This window comes from Procambarus clarkii, chromosome 48 (genome assembly GCF_040958095.1).
Source record: "Procambarus clarkii isolate CNS0578487 chromosome 48, FALCON_Pclarkii_2.0, whole genome shotgun sequence".
Lineage (NCBI taxonomy): Eukaryota > Metazoa > Arthropoda > Malacostraca > Decapoda > Cambaridae > Procambarus > Procambarus clarkii.
This window is the reverse complement of record NC_091197.1, coordinates 34,301,734-34,324,426: the sequence shown is the minus strand read 5'-3', so window position 1 is coordinate 34,324,426 and position 22,693 is coordinate 34,301,734. Positions and strand designations below refer to the sequence as shown.

Here is a 22,693-nt window from a genome sequence, read left to right as displayed (position 1 = left end):
GGGCCCACTGGTCAGACCCCGGAGCATCGGCCGGAGGAACAGACTCGAATGCCTCTGCAGCTACCCCGGATGGGGCAACCCCCGAAACTACCCAAGTCTCAGAACCTCTAACCCCGCCCCGACCCCGAAGCCTGCAGATGCGTAGGGGCCGGAAGCAGGAAGGGGAAAAACAAGGGGGGCGTGGAAGAACCAAAGCCGAAGCGACCAAAACCCCCAAGTCTGGGTCCCTACACAAGCGGGGCAGCATCGGGGCATCCGGGGAAGCGACAAACCAGAGCGCGTTGCAACATCCTACCCTGCAACGCGCGAGCTGCCTGCACCCACGGGAATTCATCAGCAAACTGGGTGAATGGAGTCACGAACAAGCAACAAAGCTCGCAGGACTCAAGGGTCGAATGTGTCACTGACCCAACAGGCAGCATGACGGAGGCAAAAACAAGGAGAGTCACCCTGAGACAAGGGGACAGAGAAACCCTCAACTCGCACAAAGCGAGAGGGGACGCAAGGAAACTACCACTTACCCCAAGGGAAACAAGGGAGCAAAACCCCCAAACCCTCGGGGCGGCCACACGCCAAGCAGCGAAAAGCCAACAGAGGTAGACCCAAGGTGACTTATGGAAGGCAACCCCAAGCCCCAAGGGCGGTACTTACAGGGCACTCAGGGAAGGGGACCCTAAGCACATGCAGCCCGAGTACCTGAGAATACTACTCCCAGCTCACACGACCACCGTAAGAGCAGCACTGCAAACAAGTCACAGCACTGAGACAAGACTGGAGCTGGAGCCACACGACCGTGCATTATCCCATCAGCCGAAGAACTGGGGCGGGGATCGCCGGCGCGGGGGTCTGGGGCTCCCCCTTCCCCCTCCCGGAGAGGGGGGAGCTGCGCAGACATGCGGCGCAGCTCGTGTGACGTCATGCTTGTTAGTTCGTTTTCCTGGGGGAGTTCTGTCCACTCGTTTGTCGATTTTTGTTGTTAACCAGAATAGGGGTTTGTTTTGTGGCGCTTACCTTTCTGGGTGCCTGTCCCGGTCGATGGCAGATATAGAATGCTCCAAATCACATGTGCATTTCGCATTTCTATGGGCCATTGCTCCCCGTGCTTCTCTGAGGGGGCCAGGTTCTGGCTTGTGGTCCCCGGTAGGCCTAGAACTTCACCCACATCGACTGATGCAAAATAGTTAGGGTATCCATATCAGCCATGGATAGCTCCAGGGAACCGTAGGGGCTCCCCCCCAGAAAGAGACCGTAACCCTCAAAATGTCAAGAACTCCCCTAACAATAAAACAACCAAAACTTCGTCAAACCAGACCCCCACAAGTGTTACGAACCCGGATCCAGCGTCCGAGCACGGAGCAGTGACGACCGCGCCATCTGTGGGTCAGCTCCCGAAACCCCCACCAAATGGACGACGACACCTGGTGAGGACAAGGTGTACTGGCCACAAGGGCCAGTTTCCAGTCCGGTTCAGCTCACAACACCGCCGCTGCTGACCTCTGGTGAGGTGGTGCTCAGACTACAACGCCATCTATGGAGTGGATATGTCGGGCGTTTGTGTCTGAGCCTGTAAGTGAGGTGTTTTAGTGTCCCTGTTATTGATGACGTGTCTGCTTACAGAGTCGACCTGGGACTGCTGTGATGGAAGTCGAGTCAGTCTACCCAAGGCAGCCGTCCCCATACCTTGTGCTTTGCTATAGCAGCCGTGAGTCGCCTCCCGGATGAACACTGTGGTGTTACCCTGCCTGTGAAGCGGCAGTGAAGGATCGTCGTACCCGGGACCGACTGCTGGAGACGATTATCCACTGGGGTATTGAGGACAGGAGAGTGATTTGTGGTATCACACGAGGCTCCTGACTAGGGCGCTACCTTAGTATCGCTCGTGGAGTGGCCTGACCAGCGTTGCTGATCCGGAACCTGCCAGCAGACCTGCTGGACTTGTGGTTAACAGCCTCCACGGCGGTGCCCCCAGTGGACCTGTGTCTTGGCTAGCCTGTGTTTGGGGTAGACTCAGCTTGGTCGAAAGATTCGTCAAGAGACCACGAAAGCACCGAGGACTTGGCACCGAGAGTTTGGATCCAGAGTCTTCAGGAGAAGACAATTGTGTAAATAATTCCCTTGTGCAGTGTTAATACCCCTCCCCCTGTGTAATCTTATATTATTTATTGGTGATGGGAACAATTATAATCTTAAGTTCTTAGCTATATTTCCCTTCCCCTTTTATTTTATTTGCGTCACGGATCTCATCCCTTGAAAGCCACTACTGGCTTGGGGCCGGATACAACTTCCTCTAACGACATCAGAGTACGAATCCTGTTGCGACCCGAGAGGGCCGTAACAACAAGTTAGCTCCACCCCCCCTCCCTCCCTCTCTGTGGGAAGGAGGAAGCCGGCCCAGCTCAGCTGGACTGACACCAGTCAATTCGAAAATGATAAAAAAAGCCGACCTGAGGGAAGGTCTCAGGGAACCTCTGAGGCTCACCCAGAAATTGTCACGTTTTATTACATTCAACGCTGGTTTTCTGGGGAAAGCCCCATCGGCAACCTGAAGCTAACAACCAACAGAGAATGACAAAACAGGGTACTTACCAGGGAGGTGACAGCACCGCAGGTATCAAGTCGAAGGTGAGACTAAAGGCCGCGACACATGCCCCCACAGCTTACACAAGGCTGCAGAGGACCAGGGATGTGAACCAGACACCCACCAGCCAAGACCCAGTTAGATTGCCAAAACCCCCATGCCCGAATATCGGCCCAAGACATACGATCAAGAACGGCCGACAGAGAAGTGTACCTCCGAACCTCACAAGTACAAGGGTAGACAGCAGTCTGGCTAGCCGGAATGACACTGCGGACAACTGGAGACACATGAAACCTGGAACAGGGAACTAGGGAAACCGGATCAACCCATGAGTCCACCAAAGCAGAACCGGTGGCCCGAAAGTAGCAGCATAAAGCCAGACACACCGCATGACGCACCCCCGGCCAAACCAGTCAAGTGTCAATCACTAAAGAACCCTTCTGGAAGCCCATTGACTCCTTCTTCGCCAGAAAAGGAGCCGGCCACAACCTATCAAAAATGAACACAAGGACCAAAAGAACAAAACCCCCGGCACTGGAGAAGAGCATGAAGCTCACCCACCCAACACCCAGAGGCCAAGGAAAGCAAAAACAAAGCTTTCCAAAAGCAATCCTGGACTGAAGGGGTCATCATTAAACTAGCTGAAGAGAGAAAAGAAAGAACCCAGGCCAAGGACCAGGTAAGCTCAGACAGCACAAGAGAAGGCCTGAGGAGAAACAATGTGTGAGAAAGCTTGCGGAGCAGGGCCAAAGAATGTGAACCTCGAATGCAAGCTGAAGTGGCTCTGCCAACCCTGCACGATAAGAAGCAACAGCGTACGGCATAAGACGCCTATCAGGAAAAAGTCAAGGACAAAACAATCCGGTTAGAAATGAAAAGAAAATGATGCAGAGAGAGAAAATAGTGAAAAAGACCGCCAAGAACTTCATATTGTCAGTGAGAAAAAGACCGCAGGAAGACTGTTAGTCCAAAGACAGTCCAGCCAAAAGACGCCTTTCATGAGGGCTTCGCAATCAGAGAATGGCGCTGCGTAAAGATGCAGACTCTGAGACCAGGCCGACACATAGAAGTTTACGTCTGGACACTTGAACATCCGGCAAAGTCAGAGGAAGAAGTTGGCATCGACAGCCTAATCCGTGGAAAGGGAATGAAGCAAGATGTTGGACACTCCCTGAACGTGAATAGAGTGGAGATGCAAACCCTGAGAACTCGGCTGATGAGCTACCCAAAGAAACCAGCTCTAAAGAGCAGAGCCACAGAATAAAGGGAACCCTCCCTCCACCCCCTGGTAGAGACAATGAACCACGCGGAAACAGTCCAAATGGACCCGCGTCGCAGAGCCTTGGGGAATCCAAACCCTCCGCAGCACCTGCCACACCGCCACAACTCCTGCACTGTACTGTGCGCCCGATGAAGGGGAGGGTGCCAGCAACCTTGGCCAGCGTGGTGAGAGCTGGTCACAAAGCATCCAACCGACGGCTGAGGGGTCCGTGAAAACGTCTTCAATGAAGGTGCCTCGGCCATGACGCTGTGAAAAACGTCAGTTCACCAGAAACCCAAACCCAGCAAGCTGGAAAAGAACCAGATCACTGGCTAACACACAAGCAGACTGGATGGGAGCCCAAACCAACCAGTCGCCACAGGAGGCCAATGCCTCAAGGCCAAACAAACGAAAACAGGTCAACACGACCCAAGTTAACCGCATGAAAATGTGAGGTGCCAGATTCAGCCCAAACAGGAAAGCCCAAAAGTGGCAATCCTGTCCCCCCACAATGAAACCTAACCAATCCCAAAACCCTGGATAGATAGGAACATGCCAATAAGTGCCCTTGAGGTCCAGGAAAATCATCTAAGTGTCCAGTTCGAGAATGAGCTGGACTTGGGACAGGTTCAGTGAGGCCTCACAAGTAAGCCAAGGACCTTCAACCAGTGAGGCCTCACAAGCAAACCAAGGACCTTCAACCAGTGAGGCCTCACAAGCAGGCCAAGGACCTTCAACCAGTGAGGCCTCACAAGTAAGCCAAGGACCTTCAACCAGTGAGGCCTCACAAGCAGGCCAAGGACCTTCAACCAGTGAGGCCTCACAAGCAAACCAAGGACCTTCAACCAGTGAGGCCTCACAAGCAGGCCAAGGACCTTCAACCAGTGAGGCCTCACAAGTAAGCCAAGGACCTTCAACCAGTGAGGCCTCACAAGCAGGCCAAGGACCTTCAACTAGTAAGGCCTCACAAGCAAGTCAAGGACCTTCAACCAGTGAGGCCTCACAAGCAAGCCAAGGACCTTCAACCAGTGAGGCCTCACAAGCAAGCCAAGGACCTTCAACCAGTGAGGTCTCACAAGCAAGCCAAGGACCTTCAACCAGTGAGGCCTCACAAGCAAGCCAAGGACCTTCAACCAGTGAGGTCTCACAAGCAAGCCAAGGACCTTCAACCAGTGAGGCCTCACAAGCAAGCCAAGGGCCTTCATCCAGTGAGGCCTCACAAGCAGGTCAAGGACCTTCAACCAGTGAGGCCTCACAAGCAGTCCAAGAATGTTGGCTTGCAACCGAGCACACAACCTAGCTTGTTGCAACACAGAAGCCCTGTGGTGTAAAGAGATAGCTACTTGAGGCATCAGAACTTCCAATGAGGAAAGGGTGGTCGTGAGCACATGGGAGAACAAGTCCCACATGACTCTGAGTAGTAGGTGTCACTGACCCAACTAGCAGCATGGTAGAGACAGAATGGATGAATATTTAGAAGAACCTTTCAGGATTTTTTTTGCCTACCCTACTGTAAGTACTTCATAATTTAATTTTGCCTTTCCTGTCTTTGTTACACATTTGTTCTCTTAGCAGTAAGTAGAAACCTGGGAGTTAAACAACTATTATGGGTGGCATCCTGGGAACATCAATAAATCTAACAAAATTACTTTTCCCAATGATGGGGGAACCATTAGGCTGGGTTATGCAAGGATAATAAGTTACTTTAGGTTTGCAAGGAGAGTGAAAATGGGTGACGAGACGTAAAACAATACCAAGTTCTCATGTAAACTAATATTCAGCTATTCTCACAGTATTGTAAATCTAGTCAAAGGTCCAATATATATATATATATACAGTGGTACCTCGGAATGCGAGTGTCCCTGTATGCGAGTTTTTCGGAAGACGAGCAGGATTTACTCCAAAAATATGTCTCGGAAGGCGAGGGTTACCTCGAGACGCGAGTATGTTGATACGCGTACAGGCCGACCTAGCGCGTGGTGGTTCGGCGATCGTCGCCCCTCTGCCCCGCCGCCCCTCAGTTTACCATTGTCTCGCGCTCAGTGACTACCCCCACATCAATTCTTCTCGCGGATTTTCAGTGTTTTGTTGGATTTTTGGTGATTTGTCTATACAATTTGTTATTATATATCTCACCATGGGTCCCAAGAAAGCCAGTGGTAAGGATAAAGGCCAGAAAGCTCATGTGAGGATGACAATAGAGGAGAAACAAGAGATCATTCGGAAGCATGAGAACGGTACACGTGTTGTTGAACTTTGTAGGCAGTACAACAAAGCCACATCAACAATATGCACTATACTTAAGAAGAAAAATGAGATTATGGGTGCTAAAGTGGCAAAAGGAGTAAAAACAATAACGAAACAAAGACCACAAATACTTGAAGAAGTGGAAAAGTTGTTATTAATTTGGATACACGACAAGGAGTTGAGGGGTGATAGTGTTTCGGAGGCCATTATTTGTGAGAAAGCCAGGGTGTTGCACGAAGACCTTCTAAAGAATACCCCTGCAACGAGTGATGCAGATACGAAAGAGTTTAAGGCAAGCAGGGGCTGGTTTGAAAAATTTAGAAAGAGAAGTGGTATCCATAGTGTTACAAGGCATGGGGAGGCAGCCAGCTCAGACAAACCAGCCGCTGGACGATTTATTGACGAGTTTAAAGAGTTTGCAGAGGCTGAGGGATACCTACCGCAACAAGTGTTTAATTGTGACGAAACAGGACTGTTTTGGAAAAGAATGCCTAAGAGGACATACATTACCAAGGAGGAAAAATCCTTGCCTGGACACAAGCCTATGAAAGATAGGTTTACGCTTGTGCTGTGTTCAAATGCGAGTGGCGATTTGAAAATTAAACCCTTGCTAGTGTATCATTCTGAAAATCCAAGGGTTTTCAAACAGTATAAAGTGCAGAAAACCCATTTGTGTGTGATGTGGAAGTCTAATAAAAAAGCATGGGTGACTAGGCTTATTTTTTCGGAGTGGGTGAATGAAGTGCTGTGCCCTGCCATAGAAAAATATCTGCAGGAGAAACATTTGCCACTCAAAGCCGTGCTTCTCCTCAACAATGCTCCTGCTCATCCTCCAGGCTTGGAAGATGATTTGTTGCCCAGATACAATAAATTCCTCACAGTTAAATTCCTTCCTCCTAACACCACTCCTCTAATTCAGCTTATGGACCAGAAAATCATAGCGAATTTTAAGAAACTTTATGAAAGGGCACTTTTCCGGAAATGTTTTGAAGTGACTGAAGCCACAAACCTCACCCTCAAAGAGTTCTGGAAACAGCATTTTAACATTTGTAGTACTTTAAAACTCGTTGACAAAGCCTGGCAAGAAGTGACTCAAAGAACCCTGATCTCTGGCTGGAGAAAATTGTGGCCTGAATGTGTGACAGAACTAGACTTTGAGGGGTTTGAGCCTATAAATGATGCGCCTATTGTTGAGGAAATTGTTAGTCTAGGCCAGCAAATGGGCTTGGAATTGGATGGTGATGATGTGGAGGAGTTGGTGGAAGAACACAACGAAGAACTGACCACCAAAGAACTCCTAGCCCTTCAACAGGAACAGCAAGACAACGCAGCAGCGGATGATTCTGCAGTGGAGGAGGAGGTGGCAGCAGCAGCAGCGAATGTCCCTTCTGCAGTAATTAAGAAGGTGTGTCAGATGTGGGAAGAGATTCAAACAATTGTTGAAAAGACTCACCCAGAGAAAGATGTAGTAGGCCGTTGTCTTAATCTTTTCAATGACAATGTGATGCCTTACTACAGAGAGAGCTTGCGAAGAAGGGAAAAGCAAGCTTCCATGGACAGATTTGTGGTGAGGAAATCGAGCAGTGAGCCTCAACCAGGACTTAGTGGCACTCAGATAAAACGTCCCAGGGAGAGCACACCAGAAAGGTCCTCACTGCCTGATGTGATAATGGAAGGGGACTCCCCTTCCAAACAGTAACTCCTCTCCTCCTCCCCCCTCCTCACCATCTTCCATACGCCTACAGCACTCGACAGCAAGTTAAGTAATAACTGGAACATAGTTTTGTAGGTTTATTTAGATGAATTAGGTATAAAAATTTAGTTTGATGTGGGGTTTTTGGGGTAGTCAGGAACGGATTAATTCATTTCCCTTTATTTCTTATGGGGAAACTAGCTTCGGAATGCGAGTTTTCGGAATACGAGGCGTCTCCAGGAACCAATTAAACTCTTAAACTGAGGTATGCCTGTATATTTTTTTTTTTTTTTTTTGAGGGTTATTCCTGCACAGGCCCTAACCCTCTGGCTGGCCCACTGTGTATTACTCGTTTCTCGTTTCAGTCTTATTTAGGTAGTGTATGAGTATTTATGACTCATATGTTCATATCAGTAAGATTATGCCCTCATGTGTTTAACAACTTCTGATCTGTTAAATCTCAGTTGAAATCTTATTTGGTTTGTAACTGTGCACTGTGTTAGATAATGTTCTAGTGGTCTGTTGGGCATTTCTCTACAGTGCTGACAGTTCCTCTCATCTTCTGGAACTTGTAAGCCTATTAGCCCAATATAACTCACACAAACCCAATATAACTTGGCAGAGTGGTAGACAGATGGAACAAGTTAAGTGAGGTGGTGGAGGACGAAACCATCAGTAGTTTTAAAGCGTTATATGATAAAGAGTGCTTGGAAGACGGGACACTATGAGCATGGCTCTCATCCAGTAACTACACTTAGGTGATTACACTTAGGTAATTACAAGCAGCAACAACTTCAAGCTCAATATGGCACATTGTAAGATGAAAAACAGATGCTTTTTCAACCACAGAGTACAGTATTCAACCCATTAAATTATCTATCGAAGCCATAAATGCTAAGATAATACTTTAGTTTAAAAGTCGGCTGAAAGAAATTAATTTATATACACAAGAGTTGTTACATAGTTGTACAGCCACCAGCACACATAGCATTTCGGGCAGGTCCTTAATCCTAATTTTCCCTGGAATACGACCCGCCAAATTGTTTAACAACCAGGAACCCATTCACTGCTGGGTGAACAGAGGCTACAGTTAAGAATTGGCGCCCCAGTCAATCCTCCCCGGCCATGATACAAACCCAGGCCAAAACGTTCACGAAGCACTGGGCGAGTGTTTTACCACTCTCTTGAGGTTATCTTGAGATGATTTCAGGGCTTTAGTGTCCCCACGGCCCAGTCCTCGACCAAGCCTCCACCCCAAGGAAGCAGCCCATAGCAGCTGTCTAACTCCCAGGTACCTATTTACTGCTAGGTAACCGGAGCATCAGGGTGAAACATTTTGCCTATTTGCCTCCGCCTCCACCGGGGATCGAACCCGGAACCTTAGGACTACGAATCCGAAGCGCTGTCCACTTAGCTGTCAGGCGCTATGGGGACTGCATAAATCTTTATAAATAATGTGAGCCTTTATTAAATTATTATAACAAAAAACCGACTTCCTGTCCCCGTCGAAGCCCCTAGAGATGGTGGCCCTTTGATAAATGTTTCACTTACTTTTCCTCCTTCCCAGTGGAAGACTCGGCATCGTCCCCAGCAGGAGTGGGGACGCCAGCAGGGTCTCCAGCAGGATCCCCAGCATCTCCGTTCATCTCTTCGTTTCCAAACGTTTGTCTTATTTCCTCTGCTTCACTATATGTGTGCAGAATGCGTCAAAATCCCAATCAGCTCCAAGCATTTACCGGTAAAATTGTTATTGTTGTGGCGGCGAGACGGTCGTTTGTGCTGCCCGCCGCCGCTCACGTTTTCTTTGATTTAAACTTTGGGGGATACACTTAGAATTTATATAAATAAAACAGTTTTCATATAATAATAAAATATAAAATAATAATATTTATTTAAGCAAAAGTATATGCATATATACATAGTATATAGCAAGATGGTATGAATCATGGATAGGGCAGGTACCTAAAGCCACTACATTTATTTATTTATTTTATTTTATTTTTTTTTTGAGATATATACAAGAGTTGTTACATTCTTGTACAGCCACTAGTACGCGTAGCGTTTCGGGCAGGTCCCTGGAATACGATGCCCGCCGCGAAGAATCGTTTTTTCATCCAAGTACACATTTTACTGTTGCGTTAAACAGAGGCTACAGTTAAGGAATTGCGCCCAGTAAATCCTCCCCGGCCAGGATACGAACCCATGACATAGCGCTCGCGGAACGCCAGGCGAGTGTCTTACCACTACACCACGGAGACTGTAAAGCTCCGTGGTGCTTTATTTATTTATTTATTTATATATATACAAGAAGGTACATTGGGTTTGTGAGAATACATTGGATAGTACAGTATTTTCATTCTTGTAAAGCCACTAGTATGCGCAGCGTTTCGGGCAGGTCCTTAATCTAGCAGATAATTTTAAGTAGGTAATTTCTATCAGAATTGATAAATGATAAAGATACATTGCAAGAGAAAAATGAGATAGGTAATTAGGTACTACATAATTATGTAGTGGCTTTACATAATTACTACATTTTATTTTATTTCATTATATATATATATATATATATATATATATATATATATATATATATATATATATATATATATATATATATATATATATATATATATATATATATATATATATATATATATATATATATATATATATATATATATACAAAAAAGTTACATTGGGTTTATGAGAATACATAGCATGATGTGTTTACTTTCTTGTAAAGCCACTAGTACGCACAGTTTCAGGCAGGACCTTAATCTAACAGATAATATAATTATTATATAATTATGTAGTGTTATTATAATAAGAATAAGAATTATTATAATCAAGAAAGGGACGAAAACTATCAGGGAAAAGCACCAACCCATTACGACAATATAGCACTTGGATGGGATGGGATGGGATCAGGATAAGGACCTGGGATGGGACGGGATCAAGATAAGGACCTGGGATGGGACGGGATCAAGATAAGGACCTGGGATGGGACGGGATCTGGATAGGGATCTGGGATGGGACGGGATAAAGATAAGGACCTGGGATGGTACGGGATCAGGATAAGGACCTGGGATGGGACGGGATCAAGATAGGGATCTGGGATGGGATAGGGATCTGGGGTGGGACGGGATCAAGATAAGGACTTGGGATGGGACGGGATAATTATGGATCTAGGGTGGGACGGGATTAGGATAAGGACCTGGGATGGGACGGGATTAGGATAAGGACCTGGGATGGGACAGGATCAGGATAAGGACCTGGGATGGGACGGGATCAAGATAAGGATCTGGGATGGGACGGGATCAAGATAGGGATCTGGGATGGGATGGGATAGGGATCTGGGGTGGGACGGGATCAAGATAAGGACTTGGGATGGGACGGGATAAGGATCTAGGGTGGGACGGGATTAGGATAAGGACCTGGGATGGGACGGGATCAGGATAAGGACTTGGGGTGGGATGGATAAGGATCTAGGGAGGGACGGGATCAGGATAAGGACTTGGGGTGGGATGGGATAAGGATCTAGGGAGGGACGGGATCAGGATAAGGATCTAGGGTGGGACGGGATCAGGATAAGGATTTGGGATGGGATGGGATAAGGATCTAGGGTGGGACGGGATTAGGATAAGGACCTGGGATGGGACGGGATCAGGATAAGGACTTGGGGTGGGACGGGATTAGGATAAGGACCTGGGATGGGACGGGATCAGGATAAGGACTTGGGGTGGGATGGGATAAGGATCTAGGGAGGGACGGGATCAGGATAAGGATCTAGGGTGGGACGGGATCAGGATAAGGATTTGGGATGGGATGGGAAAAGGATCTAGGGTGGGACGGGATCAGGATAAGGATCTGGGGTGGGACGGGATCAGGATAAGGATCTGGGATGGGACGGGATCAGGATAAGGACCTGGGATGGGACGGGATCTGGATAAGGGCCTGGGATGGGACGGGATCAGGATAAGGGCCTGGGATGGGACGGGATCAGGATAAGGGCCTGGGATGGGACGGGATCAGGATAAGGGCCTGGGATGGGACGGGATCAGGATAAGGGCCTGGGATGGGACGGGATCAGGATAAGGACCTGGGATGGGACGGGATCAGGATAAGCGCCTGGGATGGGACGGGATCAGGATAAGGGCCTGGAATGGGACGGGATCAGGATAAGGGCCTGGGATGGGACGGGATCAGGATAAGGGCCTGGGATGGGACGGGATCAGGATAAGGGCCTGGGATGGGACGGGATCAGGATAAGGGCCTGGGATGGGACGGGATCAGGATAAGGGCCTGGGATGGGACGGGATCAGGATAAGGGCCTGGGATGGGACGGGATCAGGATAAGGGCCTGGATGGGACGGGATCAGGATAAGGGCCTGGGATGGGACGGGATCAGGATAAGGGCCTGGGATGGGACGGGATCAGGATAAGGGCCTGGGATGGGACGGGATCAGGATAAGGGCCTGGGATGGGACGGGATCAGGATAAGGGCCTGGGATGGGACGGGATCAGGATAAGGGCCTGGGATGGGACGGGATCAGGATAAGGGCCTGGGATGGGATGGGATCAGGATAAGGGCCTGGGATGGGACGGGATCAGGATAAGGACCTGGGATGGGACGGGATCAGGATAAGGGCCTGGGATGGGACGGGATCAGGATAAGGGCCTGGGATGGGACGGGATCAGGATAAGGGCCTGGGATGGGACGGGATCAGGATAAGGGCCTGGGATGGGACGGGATCAGGATAAGGGCCTGGGATGGGACGGGATCAGGATAAGGACCTGGGACGGGACGGGATCAGGATAAGGGCCTGGGATGGGACGGGATCAGGATAAGGGCCTGGGATGGGACGGGATCAGGATAAGGACCTGGGACGGGACGGGATCAGGATAAGGGCCTGGGACGGGACGGGATCAGGATAAGGGCCTGGGATGGGACGGGATCAGGATAAGGGCCTGGGATGGGACGGGATCAGGATAAGGGCCTGGGATGGGACGGGATCAGGATAAGGACCTGGGACGGGACGGGATCAGGACAAGGGCCTGGGATGGGACGGGATCAGGACAAGGGCCTGGGATGGGACGGGATCAGGATAAGGGCCTGGGATGGGACGGGATCAGGATAAGGACCTGGGATGGGACGGGAGGAAGGAACGAGTTTCCCGCATAAGATAAGAAACAAAAACTAGAAGACTTAAACACTTATCATCCACACTTCCGTGAAATAAACTTGCACATATTTATTTAGTGGATATAAGAACACTGCCGGGGAAGTGTGGATGACAAATATATAACGTGGGCGTGGAAACTAAGATAAGATGTTTATTCAGGTAAAGATACATACATTCAAAATGAGTTACAAACATATTGTTGAATCAATAGACAGAGCTAGTACATACAATGCCTGAAGCCATTAATACATACACCGTTTTGGGCAAGGTTTGGGGGGATAAAATTTGACTAAAACTTAATACTAATTGAAATCAAAAGCATGAATTTAATTTAAAAAAAGTAAATAGAAAAAGAGAATGATAATAATTACACGATGGAAAGAACAGCAGAACACCAGAAGGAATTTTAACTAAATAAATAGAAGATTACAATTTTCTCCGAGCTCTCAAGGCTGTTGCAGGATATGGTGCCCATGTCAGAATTGTCAACATGATGTACCTTGCATACATCAGATCTTTAGTGGATTATGCTGCACCTCTGCTTGTTTTGATGCCTGAAAGAAAGCTTGGAGGGCTTGAAAAATTGCAGAACGAAGCCTTGAGAATAATCCTTGGGTGCCCTCGTACCACAAAGATACTTAATATGAGAAAGGAAATTAATAATCCGAGCGTTGTTGATCGTGTTACTGAAATTAACTGTCAGATAGGTATAAAAATGCTTAGGCTAACTCATCCTTACCCTTGCACAGAAGCCCTCCAGAATTTTTTTTATTGAAGGTCAACATTGTTCCAAATGCACAACTAAAACTGGAACTGAACCCAGAATGTATCAGATTTATAATTTGTACCAAGAGAGACAACAACGGCACTTTCCTGCACCGTAGGAAAGTGTCAAGAAAGTGTCTTGTGTCAACTACATTTACAAAACCTTGTTCTTAAATGCAAACCATGCTCTGAAACTCTACCTGGACAGATGTAATAGGACCCATTATCACCACACCAGAAACAAATATCTCTTTGATATCCCCAGGGTCAAACTTAATCTGTGTAAACACTCCATGCAAATTAAGGGACCCAGTCTATGGAACTCACTCCCTAGTGAATTGAAAAACTGTCAAACTTTTGCCTTATTTAAAAGCAAAACCAAACAGCACCTAATTTCATCTTCTTAGTTTCCTACACTGAGCTTTAAATTTGCTCTGTACCTAGTGTTACCCAATCTCCAAATCTTTATGTACTTAACCCAAACAACTTTATCATTGTGTTCATTGCTGTCTTCTTTTATGTGCTAGCCATATGCTGTATTGTGCTTACTAATTTTTGTTAAACTACCATTCAAGCTGTCATTGCAATCAATCTAAGCTACCAATGTGCTTTAATATACTGTACTAATAATTTTTCTCTTATCTTTTATTTTTTTTCTTGCTATGTAACTGTTATCATATTTATAAATTTTGCAAGTATTTACCTACTTAAAATTCTCTTAGATTAAGGACCTGCCCGAAACGCTGCGCGTACTAGTGGCTTTACAAGATTGTAATTACTATGCTATGTATCTTCACAATCCCAATGTACCTTCTTGTATATAAGTAAATAAATAAATAAATAAATAGGAGATTACACCCTTTCCAATTTTAATCCCTCCCTTTCCACCCAAGAAACAGATCAGATTAGAGATCAGTCCAAGCTTCGTCTTGAGGCAAAGCTCAACGCCTTAAGCCATATTGATGCTCTCTCCACAGAGCATTCTCTCTCTCAAATCATTTACACTGATGGTTCCCTACACCGCCCCACGGGTGCAGCTGGAAGTGCAGTTGTCCTGACAATGGGTGATGGCTTGTACTTTGAGTGGGGAGTCCGTATAAACAATTGGGCCTCTACCCTTCAGACCGAACTATATTTGCCTTGCTCCTTGCACCGAAATGTGTACAAGTCTCAAAACTTGATACATTAATTGTAAGTGACTCAATCATTTTTAATTGCTCTCAACTCTTTAAGACATAACTGTAACATGCTCGTGTCCGAAGCTAGACACAAATAAAACTAAATTATTAATGAAGGTAACAGAGTCCATTTCATGTGGTCTCCATCTCATGTTGGCCTCCGAATGCATGATAGCGCTGATAAGTTAGCCAAAGAATCTGCCTTTAAAAGGAGCCGTTGAGTGTAACCTTGGATTGTCAATGAGGAATCTGAGAGCAGCAATACACCGAGAACTTCAACAAGATCTTATAGATCTGAGGCAAAGTGAAATTGACACCAGTAATTCCATCTATCATCATACTATCATGCAAGAGCCACACATCTATGGATCATCCAATAAAATCAGCAGACTTCTAGATATGTTACTACTGCTCGGCTTAGACTCGGTTACAAGTATCTCTGGGAATTCTCATTATCTGCTGATGTAGACCTGACCAAATGTAAATTGTGTATATAAGTTGTAAGACGCTCGCCTAGCGTTCGTATCCTGGCCGGGGAAGATTGACTGGGCGCCAATCCATAACTATAGCCTCTGCTCACCCAGCAGTAAATGGGTACCTGGTTGTTAAACGCTGTAGCGGGTCGTATTCCAGGGAAAATTAGGATTAATGACCTGCCCGAAACGCTATGCGTGCTGGTGGCTGTACAACACTGTAACAACTCCTGTATATACAAATAATTACAAAAATTAATAAATATATTAGATTAAGGACCTGCCCAAAACGCTATGCGTGTTAGTGGTTTTACAAAAATGTAAAACATCAATGCTATGTACTCTCATAAACTAAATGTACTTTCTTTATATATATATATATATATATATATATATATATATATATATATATATGTATGTATATAATATATATATATATATATATATATATATATATATATATATAATATATATATATATATCAATTAATAATAAAATATATACAAAATAAATCAACAGAATGTTGTATTTCTAGCTGGAGCTAGTAAATACAACTAAAGCCACTAATAAGCCACTAATAGGCTTTACAAGATTGTAAATACTGTACTATTCAATGTATTCTCACAAACCCAATGTACCTTCTTGTATATATATAAATAAATAAATAAATACGTACAGCGTTATGTGTGGCGCTTAGCCAATGGTTTAGTCTTACATTAGTAGTCTAATTACGTGCCTTGTCTGTGCTTTGAGTGCTGTGTGAATATTGTATAACTAAGGCTGAAGGCATTGTTGTGCTTCAAGGTTATTGCATCATTTTATTTATACATGTTGCCCAAAGATGATCCCGCTGTTGCTGGTTTGGCCATTTGTTTTATATTTGTTCTGCTCTATATAGATCATCTTAAGAGAAATATATTTCGCAGACAACCACATATATGATCATTAATGTAAAGTGAGTTCAATTAGCTCATTAAGACTTCTATACCCAGAGTATATAGTGTATTTTATGTAAAGAAAAATTGCATTCTTGAGCTCTTTCATTCATTCCTGCGAGCACCGGGTGTCAACTGCTCGCCTATTGGCCAGCGTGGCTAGTGACGTCACTGAGCGCCAGCGGCTGCACCAATCAGCGTCGCGGTAAGAGACTGCCAGACGCAGGCCGGTGTCGAGGGTCGTCCAGCAGCTGCCAGACGTAAGACGCCGCCCCCAAGGAGACATGTCTGCGCCAAGGAGCTTCTTGTTTGTGAGAAAATGCGACGGATTTCACCAGCCGTTGATGCAGCTGTGTGGCGGGAGAGCGAGCAAGAGGCTGTACAGTGAGGTGGGTGGCGTGGGGGAGAGGCAGTGATGGGGGGCATGACCCCCCTCCCTGACCCGGTATCTTGTTGTTATCTTGAGGTTAATGGAAGACTGATGACATAAAGGTGATGGAGGGCGAGAGTATATGTGTCGTGGTCTCCTGTAGGAGCCTCCGTCGGCTGCACACACTCTCACACCTCCACACACTATTGTCTTACCTCCACCATTGTCTCATCCCCAATATTATATTATTTTGAGGTTTAAACAAAGTCTAAACCTCACTTGCTTGTAAGACTTATAAGACTGTTGGTCTTACGTCTTGGTGTGGACGGGTCCCTGGGGGGGGAGGGAGGTACAGGTAAATAACATTCTGAGCCACGAAGCCGTCGGCTGAGTTGGGGTTTATCGTCAATAATAATAAGTGTTCGGAGCCTTTACTATGGCTTTATCTGGCCTTATTTTTATTTTTATGTTTGATGTAGTGGTGGCGAGGTTGGTGGGTACTGGTGGAGGTGTACTGGTCTGCTCAACCGGTTGACGTTGACGTAATTACTGGTGGAGGTTATAAATATATTTGGCGGAGTGGATGTAAGTCAAGGCCAGTGACGCGAGGCGTGCGTGACGTCACCGCCACCCCCGTTATACCGTACTCACCTGGTTGTACTCGCCTGGTTGTACTCGCCTGGTTGTACTCGCCTGGTTGTGCTCGCCTGGTTGTGCTCACCTAGTTGTACTCGCCTGGTTGTGCTCGCCTGGTTGTGCTCACCTAGTTGTACTCGCCTACTCACTGACATAAGAACAACTCCGACATAAGGGAAATCGGCTATGAGGCCCCAGTAGGAATGAGCGACCACAGTACTCACCTAGTTGTACTCGCCTAGTTGTGTTTGCGGGGGTTGAGCTCTGGCTCTTTGGTCCCGCCTCTCAACCGTCAATCAACAGGTGTACAGATTCCTGAGCCTATCGGGCTCTGTCATATCTACACTTGAAACTGTGTATGGAGTCAGCCTCCACCACATCACCCCCTAATGCATTCCATTTGTCAACCACTCTGACACTAAAAAAGTTCTTTCTAATATCTCTGTGGCTCATTTGGGCACTCAGTTTCCACCTGTGTCCCCTTGTGCGTGTTCCCCTTGTGTTAAATAGACTGTCTTTATCTACCCTATCAATCCCCTTCAGAATCTTGAATGTGGTGATCATGTCCCCCCTAACTCTTCTGTCTTCCAGCGAAGTGAGGTTTAATTCCCGTAGTCTCTCCTCGTAGCTCATACCTCTCAGCTCGGGTACTAGTCTGGTGGCAAACCTTTGAACCTTTTCCAGTTTAGTCTTATCCTTGACTAGATATGGACTCCATGCTGGGGCTGCATACTCCAGGATTGGCCTGACATATGTGGTATACAAAGTTCTGAACGATTCTTTACACAAGTTTCTGAATGCCGTTCGTATGTTGGCCAGCCTGGCATATGCCGCTGATGTTATCCGCTTGATATGTGCTGCAGGAGACAGGTCTGGCGTGATATCAACCCCCAAGTCTTTTTCCTTCTCTGACTCCTGAAGAATTTCCTCTCCCAGATGATACCTTGTATCTGGCCTCCTGCTCCCTACACCTATCTTCATTACATTACATTTGGTTGGGTTAAACTCTAACAACCATTTGTTCGACCATTCCTTCAGCTTGTCTAGGTCTTCTTGAAGCCTCAAACAGTCCTCTTCTGTTTTAATCCTTCTCATAATTTTAGCATCGTCCGCAAACATTGAGAGAAATGAATCGATACCCTCCGGGAGATCATTTACATATATCAGAAACAAGATAGGACCGAGTACAGAGCCCTGTGGGACTCCACTGGTGACTTCACGCCAATCGGAGATCTCACCCCTCACCGTAACTCTCTGCTTCCTATTGCTTAGATACTCCCTTATCCACTGGAGCACCTTACCAGCTACACCTGCCTGTCTCTCCAGCTTATGTACCAGCCTCTTATGCGGTACTGTGTCAAAGGCTTTCCGACAATCCAAGAAAATGCAGTCCGCCCAGCCCTCTCTTTCTTGCTTAATCTGTGTCACCTGATCTTAGAATTCTATCAAGCCTGTAAGGCAAGATTTACCCCTCCCTGAATCCATGTTGGCGATTTGTCACGAAGTCCCTTCTCTCCAGATGTGTTACCAGGTTTTTTCTCACGATCTTCTCCATCACCTTGCATGGTATACAAGTCAAGGACACTGGCCTGTAGTTTAGTGCCTCTTGTCTGTCGCCCTTTTTGTATATTGGGACCACATTCGCCGTCTTCCATATTTCTGGTAGGTCTCCCGTCTCTAGTGACTTACTATACACTATGGAGAGTGGCAAGCAAAGTGCCTCTGCACACTCTTTCAGTACCCATGGTGAGATCCCATCTGGACCAACAGCCTTTCTAACATCCAGATCCAGCAGGTGTCTCTTGACCTCCTCTCTCGTAATTTCGAACTCCTCCAAGGCCGCCTGGTTTACCTCCCTTTCTCCTAGCACAGTGACCTCACCCTGTTCTATTGTGAAGACCTCCTGGAACCTCTTGTTAAGTTCCTCACACACCTCTGTCATTCTCTGTATACCTGTCCTCGCCTGTTCTAAGTTTCAATACCTGTTCTTTCACTGTTGTTTTCCTTCTGATGTGACTGTGGAATAGCTTTGGTTCAGTCTTGGCTTTGTTTGCTATATCATTTTCAAAATTTTTCTCTGCTTCTCTTCTCACCCTGACGTACTCATTCCTGGTTCTCTGGTATCTCTCTCTGCTTTCTGGTGTTCTGTTATTCCGGAAGTTCCTCCACGCCTTTTTGTTCAGTTTCTTCGCTTCGATACATGCCCTATTATACCATGGATTCTTCTGTTGCTTCTCGGATTTTTCCCTTTTCGCCGGGATGAACCTGTTTACTGCCTCCTGACACTTTTGGGTAACATAGTCCATCATACCCTGTACAGACTTGTCTCTGAGGTTTGTGTCCCAAGGTATTTCACTTAGGAAACTTCTCATCTGTTCATAATTCCCCTTTCGGTATGCCAGCCTTTTGATTCCTAGATCTTTTTTGGGGGAGATAAGTCCTAGCTCTACCAAGTACTCAAAGTTCAATACACTGTGGTCACTCATTCCCAAGGGCGCTTCCATCTTAACTTCCCTTATATCCCATTCATTTAGGGTAAATATCAAATCAAGCTTTGCTGGTTCATCTTCTCCTCTCATTCTTGTTGGTTCTTTGGTGTGCTGGCTTAGAAAGTTTCTTGTTGCCACGTCCAGCAGCTTAGCTCCATGTTTCTGGTCCTCCATGCGGGTCTCTGTTCTTCCAATCTATCTTCCCATGGTTGAAGTCTCCCATAATTAGTAGTCCATATCCATTCCTGCTAGCAACAGAAGCTGCTCTTTCTATTATGTTAATGGTGGCCATGTTGTTTCTATCATATTCCTGTCTAGGTCTTCTGTCATTTGGTGGTGGATTATATATGACTGCGACTATAATTTTTTTCCCTCCATTTGTTACAGTACCTGCTATGTAGTCAGTGTACTGGCGTTTGAGTATCTGGTTGAGGAAGGGTTATTGAATTCGAGGAGGGGTACTGAAAACAAAAAACTGGCATTCCGAAAGGGAAACTATGAGGAGTTAAGAAAATTCCTAACAGATATAACATGGGAAACAGAGCTGAGGGGAAAGACGGCCCAAGACATGATGGACTTCATCACGCACAAGTGCAAGGAAGCAGCAAACAAGTTTCTGTCCAAAAGGAAAACAGTGAAATGAAGATGAGAAACCCATGGTTTAATCAGAGATGTAGGCTAGCTAAGCAGCAAAGTAAAAGGGCATGGAGAAACTATAGGAATAACAGGACACTGGAGAGCAGAGAAAGATACCAGAATGTCAGGAATGAATGTCAGGATGAGAAGAGAGGCAGAAAGACAATACGAAAATGACATCGCATGCAAGTCAAAGACTCGGCCTAAATTGCTGCACAGCCACATCAGGAGAAAAACAACAGTAAAGGAACAGGTAATGAATATAAGGATAGGGGCAGAAGGATTCACTACAAACGACAAGGAAGTGTGTGAGGAACTGAATAAGAAATTCCAGGAGGTCTTCACCTTAGAGCAGGGAGAGATGCCAGAGATAAGAGAGGGAATAGTTAACCAGGATCCACTAGAAGAGTTTGAGATTGTTTACTAGAGTTGGATGTGTCAAAGACTATAGGCCCAGATGGAATCTCCCCTTGCATACTAAGGGAAGGAGCAGAAGCATTGTGCCTGCCACTCTCCATAGTGTACAGTATAACAAATCACTGGCAACAGGGCAACTGCCAGAAATTTGGAAGGCAGCTAATGTAGTTCCAGTATACAAGAAAGGGGATAGGCAGGATGCACTGAACTACAGGCCAGTATCCCTAACCTGCATACCATGCAAGCTGATGGAGAAGATTGTGCGAAGAAAGCTAGTGGAACATCTGGAGCGAAAGAATTTTGTAACACAGCATCAACATGGCAGAGATGGCAAGTCCTGCCTCACAGGGCTAATTGAATTCTACGACCAGGCAACAAAAATCAGGCAAGAAAGAGAGGGGTGGGCAGACTGCATATTTTTGGTTTGTCAAAAAGTCTTTGATACAGTACCACACAAGAGGCTAGTGAAAAAGCTGGAGATGCAGGCTGGAGTGAAAGAGAAGGTACTTCGTTGGATAAAGGAGTACTTAAGTAACAGAAGACAAAGAGTCACTGTGAGGGGTGAGGTTTCAGATTGACGTGACATCACAAGTGGAGTCCTGCAGGGGTCAGTCCTTGGACCAATACTGTTTCTGATATATGTAAATGATCTCCCAGAGGGTATAGAATCATTTCTCTCAATGTTTGATGATGATACAAAAATTATTAGGAGGATTGAAACAGAGGATGATAGTAGGAGGCTACAGGACGACCTAGACAGACTGAATGAATGGTCCAACAAATGGCTGCTAAAGTTTAAACCAAGTACATGCAAAGTAATGAAACTAGGCAGTGGAAACAGGAGGCCAGACACAAGATACAGAATAGGAGATGAAGTACTTAATGAAACGGAAAGAGAGAAAGATCTAGGAATTGATATCACACCAAACCTGTCTCCTGAAGCCCACATAAAGAGAATTACGTCTGCGGCATATGCGAGGCTAGCTAACATCAGAACAGCCTTCAGGAACCTGTGTAAGGAATCGTTTAGAATCTTGTACACCACATATGTAAGACCAATCCTGGAGTATGCGGCCCCAGCATGGAGCCCGTACCTTGTCAAGCACAAGACGAAGCTGGAAAAAGTTCAGAGGTATGCCACTAGACTAGTCCCAGAACTAAGTGGCATGAGTTACGAGGAAAGGCTGCGGGGAATGCACCTTACGACACTGGAAGACAGAAGTGAGGGGAGACATGATCACTACCTACAAAATCCTCAGGGGAATTGATAGGGTAGACAAGGATAAACTATTCAACACTGGCGGTACGCGAACAAGGGGACACAGGTGGAAACTGAGTACCCAAATGAGCCACAGGGACGTTAGAAAGAACTTTTTCAGTGTCAGAGTAGTTAACAGGTGGAATGCATTAGGCAGAGATGTGGAGGCTGACTCCATACACAGTTTTAAATGTAGATATGATAGAGCCCATTTGGCTCAGGAATCTGTACCCCAGAATCTAGGAGAACATAAGACCCCACACAACCTATATATTATGTGAGAAATCTTTAAAGTATTCTGATAGAGAGAGATCTAGGGGTGGTTCTAGATAGAAAACTATCACCTGAGGACCACATGAAGTATATTGTGCAAGGAGCCTATGCTATGCTTTCTAACTTCAGAATTGCTTTTAAATACATGGATGGCGATATACTAAAGAAATTGTTCATGACTTTTGTTAGGCCAAAGCTAGAATATGCAGCTGTTGTGTGGTGCCCATATCTTAAGAAGCACATCAACAAACTGGAAAAGGTGCAAAGACATGCTACTAAGTGGCTCCCAGAACTGAAGGGC

The 22,693-nt window shown here is 46.1% G+C and overlaps 2 protein-coding genes across 3 annotated transcripts in view; one reads left to right on the top strand and one right to left on the bottom strand.

Moving 5' to 3' along the window:
* Positions 1 to 9,588, bottom strand: part of LOC123764830 (mitochondrial inner membrane protease ATP23 homolog) — a 30,094-nt gene extending 20,506 nt beyond the window's left edge. The window contains exon 1 of one of the 2 annotated variants that reach the window (XM_045753023.2): positions 9,331 to 9,588. In XM_045753023.2, the coding sequence (XP_045608979.1) occupies positions 9,331 to 9,425 (95 nt within the window). In that variant the 5' untranslated portion in view covers positions 9,426 to 9,588. The remainder of the gene's footprint in view (positions 1 to 9,330) is intronic. The other variant, XM_045753024.2, reaches the window with a different exon arrangement.
* Positions 9,589 to 16,525: 6,937 nt separating this feature from the next.
* The window catches only part of LOC123764829 (haloacid dehalogenase-like hydrolase domain-containing 5), a 45,866-nt gene continuing 39,698 nt past the window's right edge, over positions 16,526 to 22,693 (top strand). The window contains exon 1 of the mRNA XM_045753021.2: positions 16,526 to 16,702. Coding sequence (XP_045608977.1) covers positions 16,598 to 16,702 — 105 coding nt within the window. The 5' untranslated portion in view covers positions 16,526 to 16,597. The remainder of the gene's footprint in view (positions 16,703 to 22,693) is intronic.